General features: G+C 51.6%; 1 protein-coding gene across 1 annotated transcript; it reads left to right on the top strand.

Annotated features, from left to right (window-relative positions):
- The first annotated feature begins 3,134 nt into the window (after window positions 1–3,134).
- LOC115125589 (macrophage mannose receptor 1-like) lies at window positions 3,135–8,955 on the top strand. The gene is made up of 6 exons (XM_029655108.2): window positions 3,135–3,722; window positions 3,820–3,958; window positions 4,134–4,505; window positions 4,705–5,061; window positions 7,858–7,961; window positions 8,270–8,955. Exons 2-6 carry the CDS (start codon window positions 3,922–3,924, stop codon window positions 8,429–8,431), a joined length of 1,032 nt encoding a protein of 343 aa, XP_029510968.1. The 5' UTR covers window positions 3,135–3,722; window positions 3,820–3,921; the 3' UTR covers window positions 8,432–8,955.
- Window positions 8,956–17,267: the final 8,312 nt, after the last annotated feature.

Genomic DNA, 17,267 nt, shown 5'->3' with positions numbered 1-17,267 from the left:
ACGAGTGCCTGGAAAACCGCTGGGGAGTTGGATAGCCCAAAAGGCATGACCAAATATTCAAAGTGCCCTCTGGGGGTGTTAAACGCGGTCTTCCATTCGTCCCCCCCCCCTTATGCGAACCAAATGATATGCATTACGTAAATCCAACTTAGTGAACACGGATGCTCCCTGTAACCTTTCAAAGGCTGAGGACATCAACGGTAAGGGATAGGTATTCTTCACTGTGATGTTATTCAACCCACGGTAATCAACGCAAGGACGCAGAGATCCGTCCTTCTTCCCCACAAAGAAGAACCCCGCCCCCGCTGGAGAAGAGGAAGGACGAATGAATCCAGATGCCAGAGAATCAGAGATCTCTCCATAGCCTCCCTCTCAGGAACAGAGAGTGAATATAACTTGCCTTTAGGCGGAGACTCACCTGGCAATAATTCTATTGCACAGTCATAGGGACGATGCGGAGGAAGAGAAGCAGCACGGGACTTACTGAACACCTCCTTCAGGTCGAGGTATTCAACGGGCACGTTAGACAAATCCACTGCCTCCTCTAGAAACACAGAATCAGACACAGACGAACAAGCAGACACTAAACAGGACTCAAGACACTTGTTACTCCACATGGATATAGAGTTATGACCCCAATCAACTCTGGGGTTGTGTTGGGTGAGCCAAGGGTGGCCGAGAACTAATGGTGCAAGGGGTGAGTCCATGAGTAGAAATGATAGTGTCTCAGTGTGATTGCCAGAAGTGATGAGTGTGATAGGTTCAGTGGTGTGAGAAATGTTGGGGAGTTCTTGACCATTGAGAGCGTTGACGGATATCTTGTGCGTGAGTGAGGTGATAGGAATCTGGAGTTTGTGAGCGAGCTTGAAGTCCATGAAATTACCCTCTGCTCCTGAGTCCAGTAAGGCTTGGTTGTCGAGCGTGTGGGTGGCCCATCTTAGTCTTACCGGGAGGAGAGTAGATGATGAGGTCTTCTCTGTGGTGACACCACCCGATAGTAGCCTCATGCTTACTACCGGGCCTGATCTTTTACCGGGCAGGAGTGGATAAAGTGGCCCGCTCTACCACAGTAGAGACAGAGTCCTTGGGATCTCCGCCTCTCCCTCTCTTCCCGGGAGAGGCGAGCTCTCCCCAGCTGCATGGGTTCGTGAGCGGAGGCTGAACTGGCCGTGTTCCGGCCGCTGGCATGCCAGCCCTCCGTGTCGTTATACGGTCTGTTAGGGCATGCTCGGCGGCCAATACGACTCAGACGAGCGTCGACCCTCAAGGCTAGTTCCACTAGTCCATTTAAACTCCTGGGAAGGTCCAGAACATAAATCTCCTTCTGGATCCGGTCCTCCAGCCCATGCAGGAACATGTCCCACTGCGCCTCCTCGTTCCACTGACACTCTGCGGCCAGAGTGCGGAATTGGATGGAGTATTCTGATACTGAACGGTCTCCTTGGCGAAGGTCAGCGAGTAGTCTGGCCGCCTCCCTACCCGCCACGGCCCGATCGAAGACCCTTCTCATCTCCTCGGAGAGTGTCTGGAAAGAGGTGGAGCATGGGTCCTGGTTCGCCCACACCACTGTTCCCCAAAGAGCTGCTTTGCCTGATAGCAGTGTGAGTACGAATGCTACCTTAGACTGTTCACGGTTGAAGGTTCGTGGCTGCAACGAGAAATGCATGGAACATCTCGTAAGAAAAGCTCTGCAATAGTCAGGATCACCTGAATAACCCTCTGGTGTCGGTAGCCGTGGCTCTAGCTGAGAATCCGGCTCTGGCGGGGCGGGTTGAACTGCCGGTGTAGGTGGCGCAGCGAGACCCCTCAGATGTTGTAATTGTTGGGTCAGCTGGGATACCTGCGTCGCAAGGGCTTGTACTGCCCGACCTGTGCTGGAGATGTTCTCCTCTTGTTGATCCATTCTCGTGATACTGCGGGAAATGAATTCGGTCAGACTCGTTGAACTCGCTGCATCCATGGTCTGGTCAGATCGTTCTGTGACAATACAGAGGCGGATGCAAGATGCAAGCAACGATGGTTTAATGAATACAGTTTACAGCAGCAACAGGACAGACAGACTGTACTCAGACGGAATCCGACCCAGGGACTAGGGCGCATCTTCCGATGATAGCGTGCTGAGAAATCCAGGGGAGTGTGTCCGGATGGGTAGGAAGGAGCACAGCAGATAATCCACACAAGGGCGGCGAGAGATGAGCACGGACACACGACACAACCTCAGGGAAGTAACAACGATCTGACAACAAGAAACACTGGTTACAGAACATATAAAGGGAAGATAAGTGATTCCAGCTGGCGCAGACAATCAGGCCGAGATTGGGAACCACGCCCACACAAACACGAGAGAGAGAGAGAGAGAGAGAGAGAGAAAAAGAGAAAGAGAAAAAGAGAGAGAGGCAGTGGATTCATGAACCGTGACAGTGAGAACTGAGACCAGTGAGAGCTGAGACCAGTGAGAGCTGAGACCAGTGAGAGCTGAGACCAGTGAGAGCTGAGACCAGTGAGAGCTGAGACCAGGGCCACTGGGTTCCTGCCCGTCTCTGTGGTGTACCTCCAGTCCTGTTCCAGTCAAGTGTCTTTACCTGGGAGTGTCAAACTCAATTTAGGCCACAATCCCCCCCCCACACACTTCTATTAACTCTATGCCCCTCCCCCGTAATTTACCTCATATACCCCACTCTCTCTTCCTCCCTCTGTTTTAAAGCCAATTTCCTACAAATCTACACGTTTAGCCAGAGTGGAAATCTGCAGTTTTGTAGCTAATTTCATACAATCCACACATATTTTAAAAGCTAACTAAAGCGAAGATAAAGGTACATTGAATGTGAAAAAGGCACTGGATCAGGTTTCAGTTGATACTGTGACTAATTAAAATCAATTGATTTTCATGAATTCTTCCTTCAAAAAACTGTTTCTATACTTTTACCAAACGCTCAGCTGGTGTCCCTGGCTTTGTCCAACCCTGTTGCCATAGTGATAGATGTTACATCTGTTTGTTTGAGTAAGATAATAACTTTATGAGAATGTCTACTCCATTTTGCATACCCCTGTTTGGAAACAGAATATGGATAACGTATTCAAAGCAATGAGTATCAGTTTAAGATGTATATAGGACCAAGCAAGGGAGACAGACACAGAAGGAGAGAGAGATCTGGAGAGAGCAAGATAGACGGAGCGAGACAGACACAGAAAGAGAGAGAGATCTGGAGAGAGCAAGATAGACGGAGCGAGACAGACACAGAAAGAGAGAGAGATCTGGAGAGAGCAAGATAGACGGAGCGAGACAGACACAGAAGGAGAGAGAGATCTGGAGAGAGCAAGATAGACAGAGCGAGACAGACACAGAAGGAGAGAGAGATCTGGAGAGAGCAAGATAGACGGAGCGAGACAGACACAGAAAGAGAGAGAGATCTGGAGAGGGCAAGATAGACGGAGCGAGACAGACACAGAAGGAGAGAGAGATCTGGAGAGAGCAAGATAGACGGAGCGAGACAGACACAGAAAGAGAGAGAGATCTGGAGAGAGCAAGATAGACGGAGCGAGACAGACACAGAAGGAGAGAGAGATCTGGAGAGAGCAAGATAGACGGAGGGAGACAGACACAGAAAGAGAGAGAGATCTGGAGAGAGCAAGATAGACGGAGCGAGACAGACACAGAAGGAGAGAGAGATCTGGAGAGAGCAAGATAGACGGAGCGAGACAGACTTTCCTACAAACAACAGGTTAGGCCATGTTTAAAATGTATAATATTTTTAGCATTAATGTAGAGAAATGAATGTAACCCAGTTTTTTTTTTCAATCATTCTGGTTACATTTCAGATGTAATTGGTACCTTTTGAAATCTCTTGGAACACAACTCTAAACTGAGTGTAGGAGTCTCTGATCACATCTTTAACCATATTTCCTTTGAATTTCACACTGATGGAAACTTCTTTGTACCTCACCCTCCTAATCTCAGGTCAGTTCAAGATGTGAGTTTGTGTGTGTGTGTGTGACACGTGTGTGAGTGTGCGTGAGTGTGTTTGCACACCAAGGTGTACTGTACTATATGTTAACAGATGCGAAGATAGTGTGGTTGGGGGTGAGAAGATGCTGGAGAAAATATCCCTCATTAATCATTATTCTGTTCACAGGGTTCTACACACCTTCCTCATGTCTTCATCAGTATCACCTCATTACCAACTATATGAACTGGACTGATGCCCAGAGTTACTGCAGAGCACATTACACTGATCTGGCAACAGTAGATGACATGGAGGACCAGAACAGGCTGATTACCAGTGTCAGTAGTTATAATTCCTGGTTCTGGATTGGACTGAAGAAGGGAGACTCCATGAAGTGGAACTGGTCTCTGGCAGACAGACGTTTCTACAGAGAGGGGGAGACTGAGTTCAGAAACTGGGACACTGGGACGCCCCAAAATGGTAACTGTTATTTAATGAGTACAGCTGGTCTGTGGAACAACACCTCCTGTGATGACCAGCATCACTTCATCTGTTATGATGGTGAGTGTTTACATACTAATGATGAAGCCTGTTCTAAGTGCTGGGGCTGCCATTGAGATGAAACATAGACTCATGAGAGCTTTAAGTTGTTAATCAGTTATTGATCTGTTATCAAATCAATGACAACATGTACTATAGATGATCATTAGATGATATTTCACTGGATATTTGTATTGATTATTACATTTGACTTTTGCAGGAAAACAAGGCACCAACATAACATACGTCTTAATTCAGGAGAACAGGACCTGGATAGATGCTCAGAGTTACTGCAGACAGTATCACACAGACCTGGTCAGTGTGAGGAACCAGACAGAGAACACAGAGATAGAGAAGAAGATATCACTGAGGGGACTTCCTGTGTGGATCGGTCTGTTTCTAGACTCCTGGAGATGGTCAGACCAGAGTGACTCCTCATTCAGAAACTGGTTGTCAGGACGGCCTTCAACAGATCAGGGATACAACTGCACTCTGGTGCATTCTAATCATTATTTTTATTATTATTCTAAATGGATAAATCATCCCTGTGACTACAACTGTCCTTTCATCTGCTATGGTAAGTTACCATATTCTCCACCTGATCTACCTGATATAATGATGACAGGAGAACATGTTGATTTACTTCAGTCATTTGAATCCAAGATGGCGTAGCAGTCAGACGTCTTTGTCTTTGTCTTGTCTCGTCCCATGTATCTATATATATTTTTCTTGGCGTTCTTTTAAATATATTTCCTAAACCTCAACTTCAAAATACTCTCCTGCAACCCGCCTCACCCAATTTTTAGTGGATCTGTTTTTTTTTTCCTAAAGTATTTCGATTTACCTCCGGACTGGAATACCTCTACTGAAGCTAGCTGGCTAACTAGCTACCAGCTATCAGTCAGCTAACCACTGCTAGCGGTCATCAGCTAACCTTTAGCTCGGAAAGCTCTTGCCAGTTCGTACAACGCGTTTCAAACCAGAGAATAACGGACCTATTTTTCTCTCCATATCCCCGAATTCCTACCACAAACACTGAACCTTTTCATCTGGATCATCGCAGCTAGCTAACCGCAACCCGGGTTGACTACTCCTGGCTAACGTTTGACTACTCCTGGGCTACAATATCCGGACACCTTCTACTGCCGGTATGGGGCATGGAACCCCACCGATCCTCTACGACTGGAATACTAACATAATCTGCCCTAGGATTCCAACAGGCCCCTCAGGCGCTACCTGAAGGCCCATTCTGCTAACCTGCTAGGCATGCTAGCTACCTAGAGCTACTTGGAACCCTACTAACTCCGTGACTGGTCTATTGACGTCACCACAAGAAGAGGAGGCAAAAACAGACTTACCCCCATCGCGACGTCCCGCAAAAGCTAACTTGCTAGCCCCGGTCTACTAACTGCTAGCTTGCCTGCCCCGGTCTGCTAACTGCTAGCCATGGACATGCTTAACAGCCCGACCATCCTACAATCCAAGCTTGATGCACTCAATTCCACACAAATTATGAACCTACCAGGTACAACTCAAAATTCGTAAACACGGGCACCCTCATAGTCATCCTAACTAACTCGCCCTCCAAATACACCTCTGCTGTTTTCATTCAAGATCTCAGCGAGCACTGCCTCATTGCCTGCATCCGTAATGGGTCTGCGACCAAACGACCACCCCTCATCACTGTCAAATGCTCCCTAAAACACTTCTGAAAGAGCTGAAAAATCTGGACCCCTACAAATCAGCTGAGCTAGGCAATCTGGACCCTCTCTTTCTAAAATGATCTGCCAAAATTGTTGCAACCCCTATTACTAGCCTGTTCAACCTCTCTTTCGTATCGTCTGAGATTCCCAAAGATTGGAAAGCTGCCGCGGTCATCCCCCTCTTCAAGACACTCTAGACCCAAACTGCTACAGACCTATATCTATCCTACCCTGTCTTTCTAAGGCCTTCGAAAGCCAAGTTAAGAAACAGATTACCGACCATTTCGAATCCCACCGTACCTTCTCCGCTTTGCAATCTGGTTTCAAAGCTGGTCATGGGTGCACCTCAGCCACGCTCAAGGTCCTAAACGACATCATAACCGCCATCGATAAGAGTGCAGCTATATTCATCAACCTGGCCAAGGCTTTCAACTCTGTCAATCACCACATTCTTATTGGCAGACTCGACAGCCTTGGTTTCTCAAATGATTGCCTCGCCTGGTTTACCAACTACTTCTCTGATAGAGTTCAGCATTTCAAATCGGAGGGCCTGTTGTCCGGACCTCTGGCAGTCTTTATGGGGGTGCCACAGGATTCAACCCTCGGGCCGACTCTCTTCTCTGTATACATCAATGATGTTGCTCTTGAGGCTGGTGATTCTCTGATACACTTCTACGCAAACGACACCATTCTGTGTACTTCTGGCACCTCTTTGGACACTGTGTTAACTAACCTCCAGATGAGCTTCAATGCAATACAACTCTCCTTCTGTGGCCTCCAACTGCTCTTAAACGCAAGTAAAACTAAATGCATGCTATTCAACCGATAACTGCCCGCCCGTCCAACATCACTACTCTGGACGGCTCTGACTTAGAATAAGTGGACAACTACAAGTACCTATCTGTCTGGTTAGACTGTAAACTCTTTCCAGACTTACATTAAGCATCTCCAATACCAAACATACCCTCGTAAAACTGACCATCCTACCGATCCTCGACTTCGGTGATGTCATCTATAAAATTGCCTCCAACACTCTACTCAACAAACTGGATGCAGTCTATCACAGTGCCATCCGTTTTGTCACAAAAGACCCATACACTACCCACCACTGCGACCTGTATGCTCTCTTTGGTTGGAACACTCGCTTCATACTCGTCGCCAAACCCACTGGCTACAGGTTATCTACAAGTCTCTGCTAGGTAAAGCCCCGCCTTATCTCAGCTCACTGGTCACCATAGCAGCACCCACTCGTAGCACGCACTCCAGCAGGTATATCTCACTGGTCACCCCCAAAGCCTATTCCTCCTTTGGTCGTCTTTCCTTCCAGTTCTCTGCTGCCAATGACTGGAACGAACTGCAAAAATCTCTGAAGCTGGAGACTCATATCTCACTCACTAGCTTTAAGCACCAGCTGTCAGAGCAGCTCACAGATCACTGCACCTGTACATAGCCCATCTGTAAACAGCCCATCTATCTACCTACCTCATCCCCATACTGTACTTTTTTTTTCTTGCTCCCCAGTATCTCTACTTGCACATTCATCTTCTGCACATCTACTATTCCAGTGTTTTAATTGCTATATTGTAATTACCTCGCCACCATGACCTATTTATTGCCTTAACTCCCTTATCTCACCTCATTTGCACTCACTGTATATTGACTTTTTGAAGAGGCTCTTCAACTGAAGAGACAGGTGGTGAGAGTGAAGATGACACAAAGGGATCAACATCTGAACCTCAGAGATCCTGCTGTTCAAGACGCCATCGTACAAGAGGTGAGTTTCACCCTGTTCATGAAGAACCAACTCAGTAATGATTTAAACTGTACAGACCTCTCTGGTCTGGGTCCTAGTCTGTAGATGACCTTTTCTCCTGACCGTGACCCCGCGCTCTGTGGGTGCCTCAGGGAGAGTTGGGATATGCAACAAAAAAACATTTCCAATTCACACATGTATATTAAAACACACTTGTACATGTGTGAAACAGGAACGTTATAAGCATCATCTCCTCATAGAGTGAAATGATTGAAGTCAAGAAAGAATAACTATTGAAGAAAATACTGTGTTTGTGTGTGTTTCTCCAGATAAGGAACAAGCTGAAGGAGCAGGGGTTACCTGCAGACACCAAAGTGACATGGAAAAAGCAGCCTGATGGGAAGGTCTTCCACAAGGAGGAAGAGGGGTCTCCCAAGAAAGAAGAGGAGGAGAAGAAGATGAAGAGGATGATGACAAAGAGAGAACTCTAATTATGTCAAATGTTCTCCTTACATTTCTCTTTTTATTTACGTTAATTATCTGTACTGGTCCAGATTGTCTCAGTTTAACTGAAACAGGTCTTTATCTGAGATACAGTTAATTGTTTTGTCATACAGAATATTGTTTTATCATATATTAATTTTGTTTTACAATAGTATGTGATCTTAAGTTACAAATCTTTAACATTGTTCATTGTTTGAATCTCTTTTGTTAGTTTATATATTAGAACCTAGTTTCAACTGTAGACTTGATGGTTCATTTGAAATATTAATAAACAACATGGTGAGAGATGCTCTTTTTCCTCAGTCATTATAGACAGTATTCAGACTTGAGATCTACTCACTGAAATTGCTGTGCATTGACACCAATGAATGATTCAGGTGAAAGTCCCAGTTGGAAGCACATGGATCTCATGTCAGATTACCATCCTAACAGCTCTGTATTTCTTTACTGGAAATTCATTTAAATTTAAATAAATAATCTGTCATTCATCTACAAGGATTTATTTTAATCAAAATGTTCATTTTTATGACCCAGTAAAAAAAAATCTCTCTTAGTGACTCCTTGCATGTAAACACAGTCGCTAAGAAGTGTACAAGTGCCATTGCAACGGTGGTCATCACACCACAGCAATGCTTCCATGGAAGGCTACTTTGTTTCTCGTTTGCCTATGCTAAACAACTGTTCACTGACGTGCTTTAATGACACACGTAGCCTACCGTAGCATTGGCCTGTGGTTCTTTATTGAGCCTTGCCGTTGTTATTCTTGACAATAAATTGTGGTGTTGTGGACCAGTTGGGTTTGTGGTGTACTAGCATCTACTGTTTACTGTGGTCCGGTAGTGTCACTAAGATACCAGTAGAGAGAGGAAGTTACAGCACCAGGAAGTGAATAAGATTGTTGGAAACTGACTAAATTACTTGAAACTTTTAGTATGTTTAAAACAGTGCATTTGGAAAGTATTCAGACCTTTTGACTTTTTCAACAAACAAAAAAATACGTTACAGACTTATTCTAAAATGGATTCCATTTTTTTTAATTCTCAGCAATCTACACACAATACCCCACAATGACAATGTGAAAACAGGTTTTTAGAAACTAGAAACTAAAAACTTAAATACCTTATTTACATACAGTACCACTCAAAAGTTTGTACCCACCTACTCATTCAAGTTTTTTTTGCATAGATTGCTAAAATAAATAAAAATATATATATTTCAGAATAAGGGTGTAATGTAACAAAATGTGGACAAGTCAAGAGGTGGAAAGTAATGTGTTATGGTTTAGATTGAATGATTTATGTGCACATGTATTTGTGGCCAGAGGCAAAGTACAAAGAGGGCCCGTTTCTGAAACTAGTGGACTGCGGCAAGGCTGAAAGAATCTTAATCTCAAGGTTTCTCTTGACTGATAAGAAGACTGGAAGATGTGTGGAGGAGTACAGCGTTTCTGGGCTGGTACTGGGACGATGACAGCACATGCCTAGCAACAGAGATGTATTGGCTGTCTAGATGTTGGATTCTACCTTGAAATATACTTATACTTATGGTGTGTAGTAGTATAGTAGCATGGTGTGTAGTATAGTAGCATGATGTGTAGTAGTATAGTAACATGATGTGTAGTAGTATAGTAACATGGTGTGTAGTAGTATAGTAGAATGGTGTGTAGTATAGTAGTGTGGTGTGTAGTAGTATAGTAACATGGTGTGTAGTGATATAGTAGAATGGTGTGTAGTATAGTAGAATGGTGTGTAGTAGTATAGTAGCGTGGTGTGTAGTATAGTAGTGTGGTGTGTAGTAGTATAGTAACATGGTGTGTAGTGATATAGTAGCATGGTGTGCAGTAGTATAGTAACATGGTGTGTAGTAGTATAGTAACATGGTGTGTAGTGATATAGTAGCATGGTGTGTAGTAGTATAGTAGCATGGTGTGTAGTAGTATAGTAGCATGATGTGTAGTGATATAGTAACATGGTGTGTAGTTGTATAGTAGAATGGTGTGTAGTAGTATAGTAGCATGGTGTGTAGTAGTATAGTAGCATGGTGTGTAGTAGTATAGTAGCATGGTGTGTAGTATAGTAGCATGGTGTGTAGTATAGTAGCATGGTGTGTAGTTGTATCGTAGCATGGTGTGTAGTAGTATAGTAGCATGGTGTGTAGTAGTATAGTAGCATGGTGTGTAGTAGTATAGTAGCATGGTGTGTAGTAGTATAGTAGCATGGTGTGTAGTTGTATCGTAGCAGGGTATGTAGTAGTATTGTAGCATGGTGTGTAGTGATATAGTAGCATGGTGTGTCGTATAGTAGCATCAAATCAAATCAAACGTATTTATATAGCCCTTCGTACATCAGCTGATATCTCAAAGTGCTGTACAGAAACCCAGCCTAAAACCCCAAACAGCAAGCAATGCAGGTGTAGAAGCACGGTGGCTAGGAAAAACTCCCTAGAAAGGCCAAAACCTAGGAAGAAACCTAGAGAGGAACCAGGCTATGTGGGGTGGCCAGTCCTCTTCTGGCTGTGCCGGGTGGAGATTATAACAGAACATGGCCAAGATGTTCAAATGTTCATAAATGACCAGCATGGTCGAATAATAATAATGCAGAACAGTTGAAACTGGAGCAGCAGCACAGTCAGGTGGACTGGGGACAGCAAGGAGTCATCATGTCAGGTAGTCCTGGGGCACGGTCCTAGGGCTCAGGTCCTCCGAGAGAGAGAAAGAAAGAGAGAATTAGAGAGAGCATATGTGGGGTGGCAAGTCCTCTTCTGGCTGTGCCGGGTGGAGATTATAACAGAACATGGCCAAGATGTTCAAATGTTCATAAATGACCAGAATGGTGGAATAATAGTAAGGCAGAACAGTTGAAACTGGAGCATGGTGTGCAGTATAGTAGCATGGTGTGTAGTAGTATTGTATCATGGTGTGTAGTAGTATAGTAGCATGGTGTGCAATATAGTAGCATGGTGTGTAGTAGTATAGTAGCATGGTGTGTAGTAGTATTGCATTATGGTGTGTAGTATATTAGCATGGTGTGCAGTATAGTAGCACGGTGTGTAGTAGTATATTAGCATGGTGTGTAGTAGTATAGTAGCATGGTGTGCAGTATAGTAGCATGGTGTGTAGTAGTATTGTAGCATGGTGTGCAGTATTGTAGCATGGTGTGCAGTATAGTAGCATGGTGGGTAGTAGTATTGTAGCACAGTGTGCAGTATAGTAGCATGGTGTGCAGTATAGTAGCATGGTTTGTAGTATTGCAGCACAGTTTGCAGTATAGTAGCATGGTGTGTAGTATTGTAACATGTTGCGCAGTGTAGTAGCATGGTGTGCAGCATAGTAGCATGGTGTGTAGTATAGTAGCATGGTGTGCACTATAGTAGCATGGTGTGCAGTATCTCCAACCCTCTTCCTGGAGAGATACCCTCCTGTAGTTTTTTGCTCCAACCTCTGTTGTAACTAACCTGACTCAGTTTATCAACCAGCTAATTATTATAATCAGTTGTGCTAGATTAGGGTTGGAATGAAAACCTACAGGATGGTAGCTCTCCAGGAACAGGGTTGGAATGAAAACCTACAGGATGGTAGCTCTCCAGGAACAGGGTTGGAATGAAAACCTACAGGATGGTAGCTCTCCAGGAACAGGGTTGGAATGAAAACCTACAGGATGGTAGCTCTCCAGGAACAGGGTTGGAGAGCTATGGTGTAGACAAATGTTAACCACTCCCCTGCTTGGTTCCCCCGTGTATCGTGTTCAGCCAGACAGTCTCTCGCCATTGCTGTGTCTCGATTCTGCTATGTTGCCACCCCCCCCCCCCCCATGTCTACAAGGTTTTGCCATGCCAATGAGAGAGCGGTTTTATGTCATGCCAACGTACACCCTTCTCTTCCACTAACAGACATTCTGTCCTCCAGGGCAAAGGGCTGGGTATGGTCCATGTCCCCTTCTTAGTTAACGCCAAGGAGTGACAACGCACGTGCACACGCACACACACTCTCCAGGGAGTGTATAGAAAAGTGTATACCACACACACACACACACACAACCCTCCCTCTCATTTTCTCTCTCACAAGCACACACAGGTCCCATGTAGCAGAACCAGTGTTGGTTTATTATGGACTGTGGAGCGGGAAGGGAGTAGGAGAGCGAGCTGGAGTGGGAGAGCGAGCCGGAGTGGGAGAGCGAGCCGGAGTGGGAGAGCGAGCCGGAGAGGGAGAGCGAGCCGGAGTGGGAGAGCGAGCCGGAGAGGGAGAGCGAGCCGGAGAGGGAGCGGGGGAGACAGTGGTGGAGGAAGCAGGGAGAGGGAGCGGGGGAGACAGTGGTGGAGGAAGCAGGGAGAGGGAGCGGGGGGAGACAGTGGTGGAGGAAGCAGGGAGAGGGAGCGAGGGAGACAGCGGTGGAGGCAGCAGGGAGAGGGAGCGGGGGAGACAGCGGTGGAGGAAGCAGGGAGAGGGAGCGGGGGAGACAGCGGTGGAGGAAGCAGGGAGAGGGAGCGGGGAGACAGCGGTGGAGGAAGCAGGGAGAGGGAGCGGGGAGACAGCGGTGGAGGAAGCAGGGAGAGGGAGCGGGGGAGACAGCGGTGGAGGAAGCAGGGAGAGGGAGCGGGGAGACAGCGGTGGAGGAAGCAGGGAGAGGGAGCGGGGGAGACAGCGGTGGAGGAAGCAGGGAGAGGGAGCGGGGAGACAGCGGTGGAGGAAGCAGGGAGAGGGAGCGGGGGGAGACAGCGGTGGAGGAAGCAGGGAGAGGGAGCGGGGAGACAGCGGTGGAGGAAGCAGGGAGAGGGAGCGGGGAGACAGCGGTGGAGGAAGCAGGGAGAGGGAGGGGGAGACAGCGGTGGAGGAAGCAGGGAGAGGGAGCGGGAGAGACAGTGGTGGAGGAAGCAGGGAGAGGGAGCGGGAGAGACAGCGGTGGAGGAAGCAGGGAGAGGGAGCGGGGGAGACAGCGGTGGAGGCGAGCCGGAGTGGGAGAGCGAGCCGGAGTGGGAGAGCGAGCCGGAGAGGGAGAGCGAGCCGGAGAGGGAGTGCGAGCCGGAGCGGGAGAGCGAGTCGGAGCGGGAGAGAGAGCTGGAGCGGGAGAGCGAGCCGGAGAGGGAGAGCGAGCCGGAGAGGGAGCGGGGGAGACAGTGGTGGAGGAAGCAGGGAGAGGGAGCGGGGAGACAGTGGTGGAGAAACAGGGAGGGAGCGGGAGTGGGAGAGACAGTGGTGGAGGAACAGGGAGAGGGAGCGGGGGAGACAGTGGTGGAGGAAGCAGGGAGAGGGAGCGGGGAGACAGTGGTGGAGGCAGCAGGGAGAGGGAGCGGGGAGACAGCGGTGGAGGAAGCAGGGAGCGGGGAGACAGCGGTGGAGGCAGCAGGGAGAGGGAGCGGGGGGAGACAGCGGTGGAGGCAGCAGGGAGAGGGGGAGACAGCGGTGGAGGAAGCAGGGAGCGGGGAGACAGCGGTGGAGGAAGCAGGGAGAGGGAGCGGGAGAGACAGCGGTGGAGGCAGCAGGGAGAGGGAGCGGGGAGACAGCGGTGGAGGCAGCAGGGAGAGGGGGAGACAGCGGTGGAGGCAGCAGGGAGAGGGAGCGGGGAGACAGCGGTGGAGGAAGCAGGGAGAGGGAGCGGGGAGACAGCGGTGGAGGCAGCAGGGAGAGGGAGCGGGGGAGACAGTGGTGGAGGCAGCAGGGAGCGGGGGAGACAGTGGTGGAGGAAGCAGGGAGAGGGAGCGGGGAGACAGCGGTGGAGGAAGCAGGGAGAGGGAGCGGGGGAGACAGTGGTGGAGGAAGCAGGGAGAGGGAGCGGGGAGACAGTGGTGGAGGAAGCAGGGAGAGGGAGCGGGAGTGGGAGAGACAGTGGTGGAGGAACAGGGAGAGGGACCGGGTGCAAGAGAGAGAGTGGCAGGGGCGGAAGCAGGAGAGGGAGCGGAAGCAGGAGAATGACCCGAGAGGGAGCGGGGGGAGACAGCGGTGGAGGCAGCAGGGAGAGAGAGCGGGGGGAGACAGCGGTGGAGGAAGCAGGGAGAGGGAGCGGGGAGACAGCGGTGGAGGAAGCAGGGAGAGGGAGCGGGGAGACAGCGGTGGAGGAAGCAGGAGAGAGGAGCTGGGGAGACAGTGGTGGAGGAAGCAGGGAGAGGGAGCGGGGGAGACAGTGGTGGAGGAAGCAGGGAGAGGGAGCGGGGAGACAGCGGTGGAGGCAGCAGGGAGAGGGAGCGGGGAGACAGCGGTGGAGGAAGCAGGGGAGGGAGCGGGGAGACAGCGGTGGAGGCAGCAGGGAGAGGGAGCGGGGGAGACAGCGGTGGAGGAAGCAGGGAGAGGGAGCGGGAGAGACAGCGGTGGAGGCAGCAGGGAGAGGGAGCGGGGAGACAGCGATGGAGGAAGCAGGGAGAGGGAGCGGGGGAGACAGCGGTGGAGGAAGCAGGGAGAGGGAGCGGGGAGACAGTGGTGGAGGAAGCAGGGAGAGGGAGAGGGGGAGACAGTGGTGGAGGAAGCAGGGAGAGGGAGCGGGGGAGACAGCGGTGGAGGCAGCAGGGAGAGGGAGCGGGGGGAGACAGCGGTGGAGGCAGCAGGGAGAGGGAGCGGGGGAGACAGCGGTGGAGGCAGCAGGGAGAGGGAGGGGGAGACAGCGGTGGAGGAAGCAGGGAGCAGGGGGAGACAGCGGTGGAGGCAGCAGGGAGAGGGAACGGGGGAGACAGCGGTGGAGGCAGCAGGGAGAGGGGGAGACAGCGGTGGAGGAAGCAGGGAGAGGGGGAGACAGCGGTGGAGGAAGCAGGGAGAGGGAGCGGGGGAGAGACAGCGGTGGAGGCAGCAGGGAGAGGGAGCGGAGGAGACAGCGGTGGAGGCAGCAGGGAGAGGGGAGACAGCGGTGGAGGCAGCAGGGAGAGGGAGCGGGGGAGACAGCGGTGGAGGAAGCAGGGAGAGGGAGCGGGGGGAGACAGCGGTGGAGGCAGCAGGGTGAGGAGCGGGGGGGAGACAGTGGTGGAGGCAGCAGGGAGCGGGGGAGACAGTGGTGGAGGAAGCAGGGAGAGGGAGCGGGAGAGACAGCGGTGGAGGAAGCAGGGAGAGGGAGCGGGGGAGACAGTGGTGGAGGAAGCAGGGAGAGGGAACGGGAGAGACAGCGGTGGAGGAAGCAGGGAGAGGGAGCGGGAGAGACAGCGGTGGAGGAAGCAGGGAGAGGGAGCGGGAGAGACAGCGGTGGAGGAAGCAGGGAGAGGGAGTGGGGAGAGACAGCGGTGGAGGAAGCAGGGGAGAGGGAGCGGGGGAGACAGTGGTGGAGGAAGCAGGGAGAGGGAGCGGGAGTGGGAGAGACAGCGGTGGAGGAAGCAGGGAGAGGGAGCGGGAGTGGGAGAGACAGTTGTGGAGGAAGCAGGGAGAGGGAGCGGGTGCAAGAGAGAGAGTGGCAGGGGGCGGAAGCAGGAGAGGGAGCGGAAGCAGGAGAGGGAGCGGGGGAGACAGCGGTGGAGGCGAGCCGGGAGTGGGAGAGCGAGCCGGAGTGGGAGAGCGAGCCGGAGAGGGAGAGCGAGCCGGAGAGGGAGTGCGAGCCGGAGCGGGAGAGCGAGTCGGAGCGGGAGAGAGAGCTGGAGCGGGAGAGCGAGCGGAGAGGGAGCGGGGGAGACAGTGGTGGAGGAACAGGAGAGGGAGCGGGTGCAAGAGAGAGAGTGGCAGGGGGCGGAAGCAGGAGAGGGAGCGGAAGCAGGAGAAGGACCCGAGAGGGAGCGAGGGAGACAGCGGTGGAGGCAGCAGGGAGGGGGAGCGGGGAGACAGCGGTGGAGGAAGCAGGGAGAGGGAGGGGGGAGACAGCGGTGGAGGAAGCAGGGAGAGGGAGCGGGGGAGACAGCGGTGGAGGAAGCAGGGAGAGGGAGCGGGGAGACAGTGGTGGAGGAAGCAGGGAGAGGGAGCGGGGGAGACAGTGGTGGAGGAAGCAGGGAGAGGGAGCGGGGAGACAGTGGTGGAGGAAGCAGGGAGAGGGAGCTGGGGAGACAGTGGTGGAGGAAGCAGGGAGAGGGAGCGGGGAGACAGCGGTGGAGGCAGCAGGGAGAGGGAGCGGGGGAGACAGCGGTGGAGGAAGCAGGGAGAGGGAGCGGGGGAGACAGCGGTGGAGGCAGCAGGGAGAGGGAGCGGGGGAGACAGCGGTGGAGGAAGCAGGGAGAGGGAGCGGGAGAGACAGAGGTGGAGGCAGCAGGGAGAGGGAGACGGGGAGACAGCGGTGGAGGAAGCAGGGAGAGGGAGGGGGGAGACAGCGGTGGAGGAAGCAGGGAGAGGGAGCGGGGAGACAGTGGTGGAGGAAGCAGGGAGAGGAGCGGGGGAGACAGTGGTGGAGGAAGCAGGGAGAGGGAGCGGGGAGACAGCGGTGGAGGCAGCAGGGAGAGGGAGCGGGGGAGACAGCGGTGGAGGCAGCAGGGAGAGGGAGCGGGGAGACAGCGGTGGAGGCAGCAGGGAGAGGGAGCGGGGAAGACAGCGGTGGAGGAAGCAGGGAGCGGGGGAGACAGCGGTGGAGGCAGCAGGGAGAGGGAACAGGGGAGACAGCGGTGGAGGCAGCAGGGAGAGGGGGAGACAGCGGTGGAGGAAGCAGGGAGAGGGAGCGGGGGAGACAGTGGTGGAGGAAGCAGGGAGAGGGAGCGGGGGAGACAGTGGTGGAGGAAGCAGGGAGAGGGAGCTGGGGAGACAGTGGTGGAGGAAGCAGGGAGAGGGAGCGGGGGAGACAGCGGTGGAGGCAGCAGGGAGAGGGAGCGGGGGAGACAGCGGTGGAGGAAGCAGGGAGAGGGAGCGGGGGGAGACAGCGGTGGAGGCAGCAGGGAGAGGGAGCGGGGAGACAGCGGTGGAGGAAGCAGGGAGAGGGAGCGGGAGAGACAGCGGTG

The sequence above is a fragment of the Oncorhynchus nerka genome, linkage group LG8 (genome assembly GCF_034236695.1).
Source record: "Oncorhynchus nerka isolate Pitt River linkage group LG8, Oner_Uvic_2.0, whole genome shotgun sequence".
Taxonomy (NCBI): domain Eukaryota; kingdom Metazoa; phylum Chordata; class Actinopteri; order Salmoniformes; family Salmonidae; genus Oncorhynchus; species Oncorhynchus nerka.
This window is presented reverse-complemented; position numbering and strand designations above follow the sequence as displayed.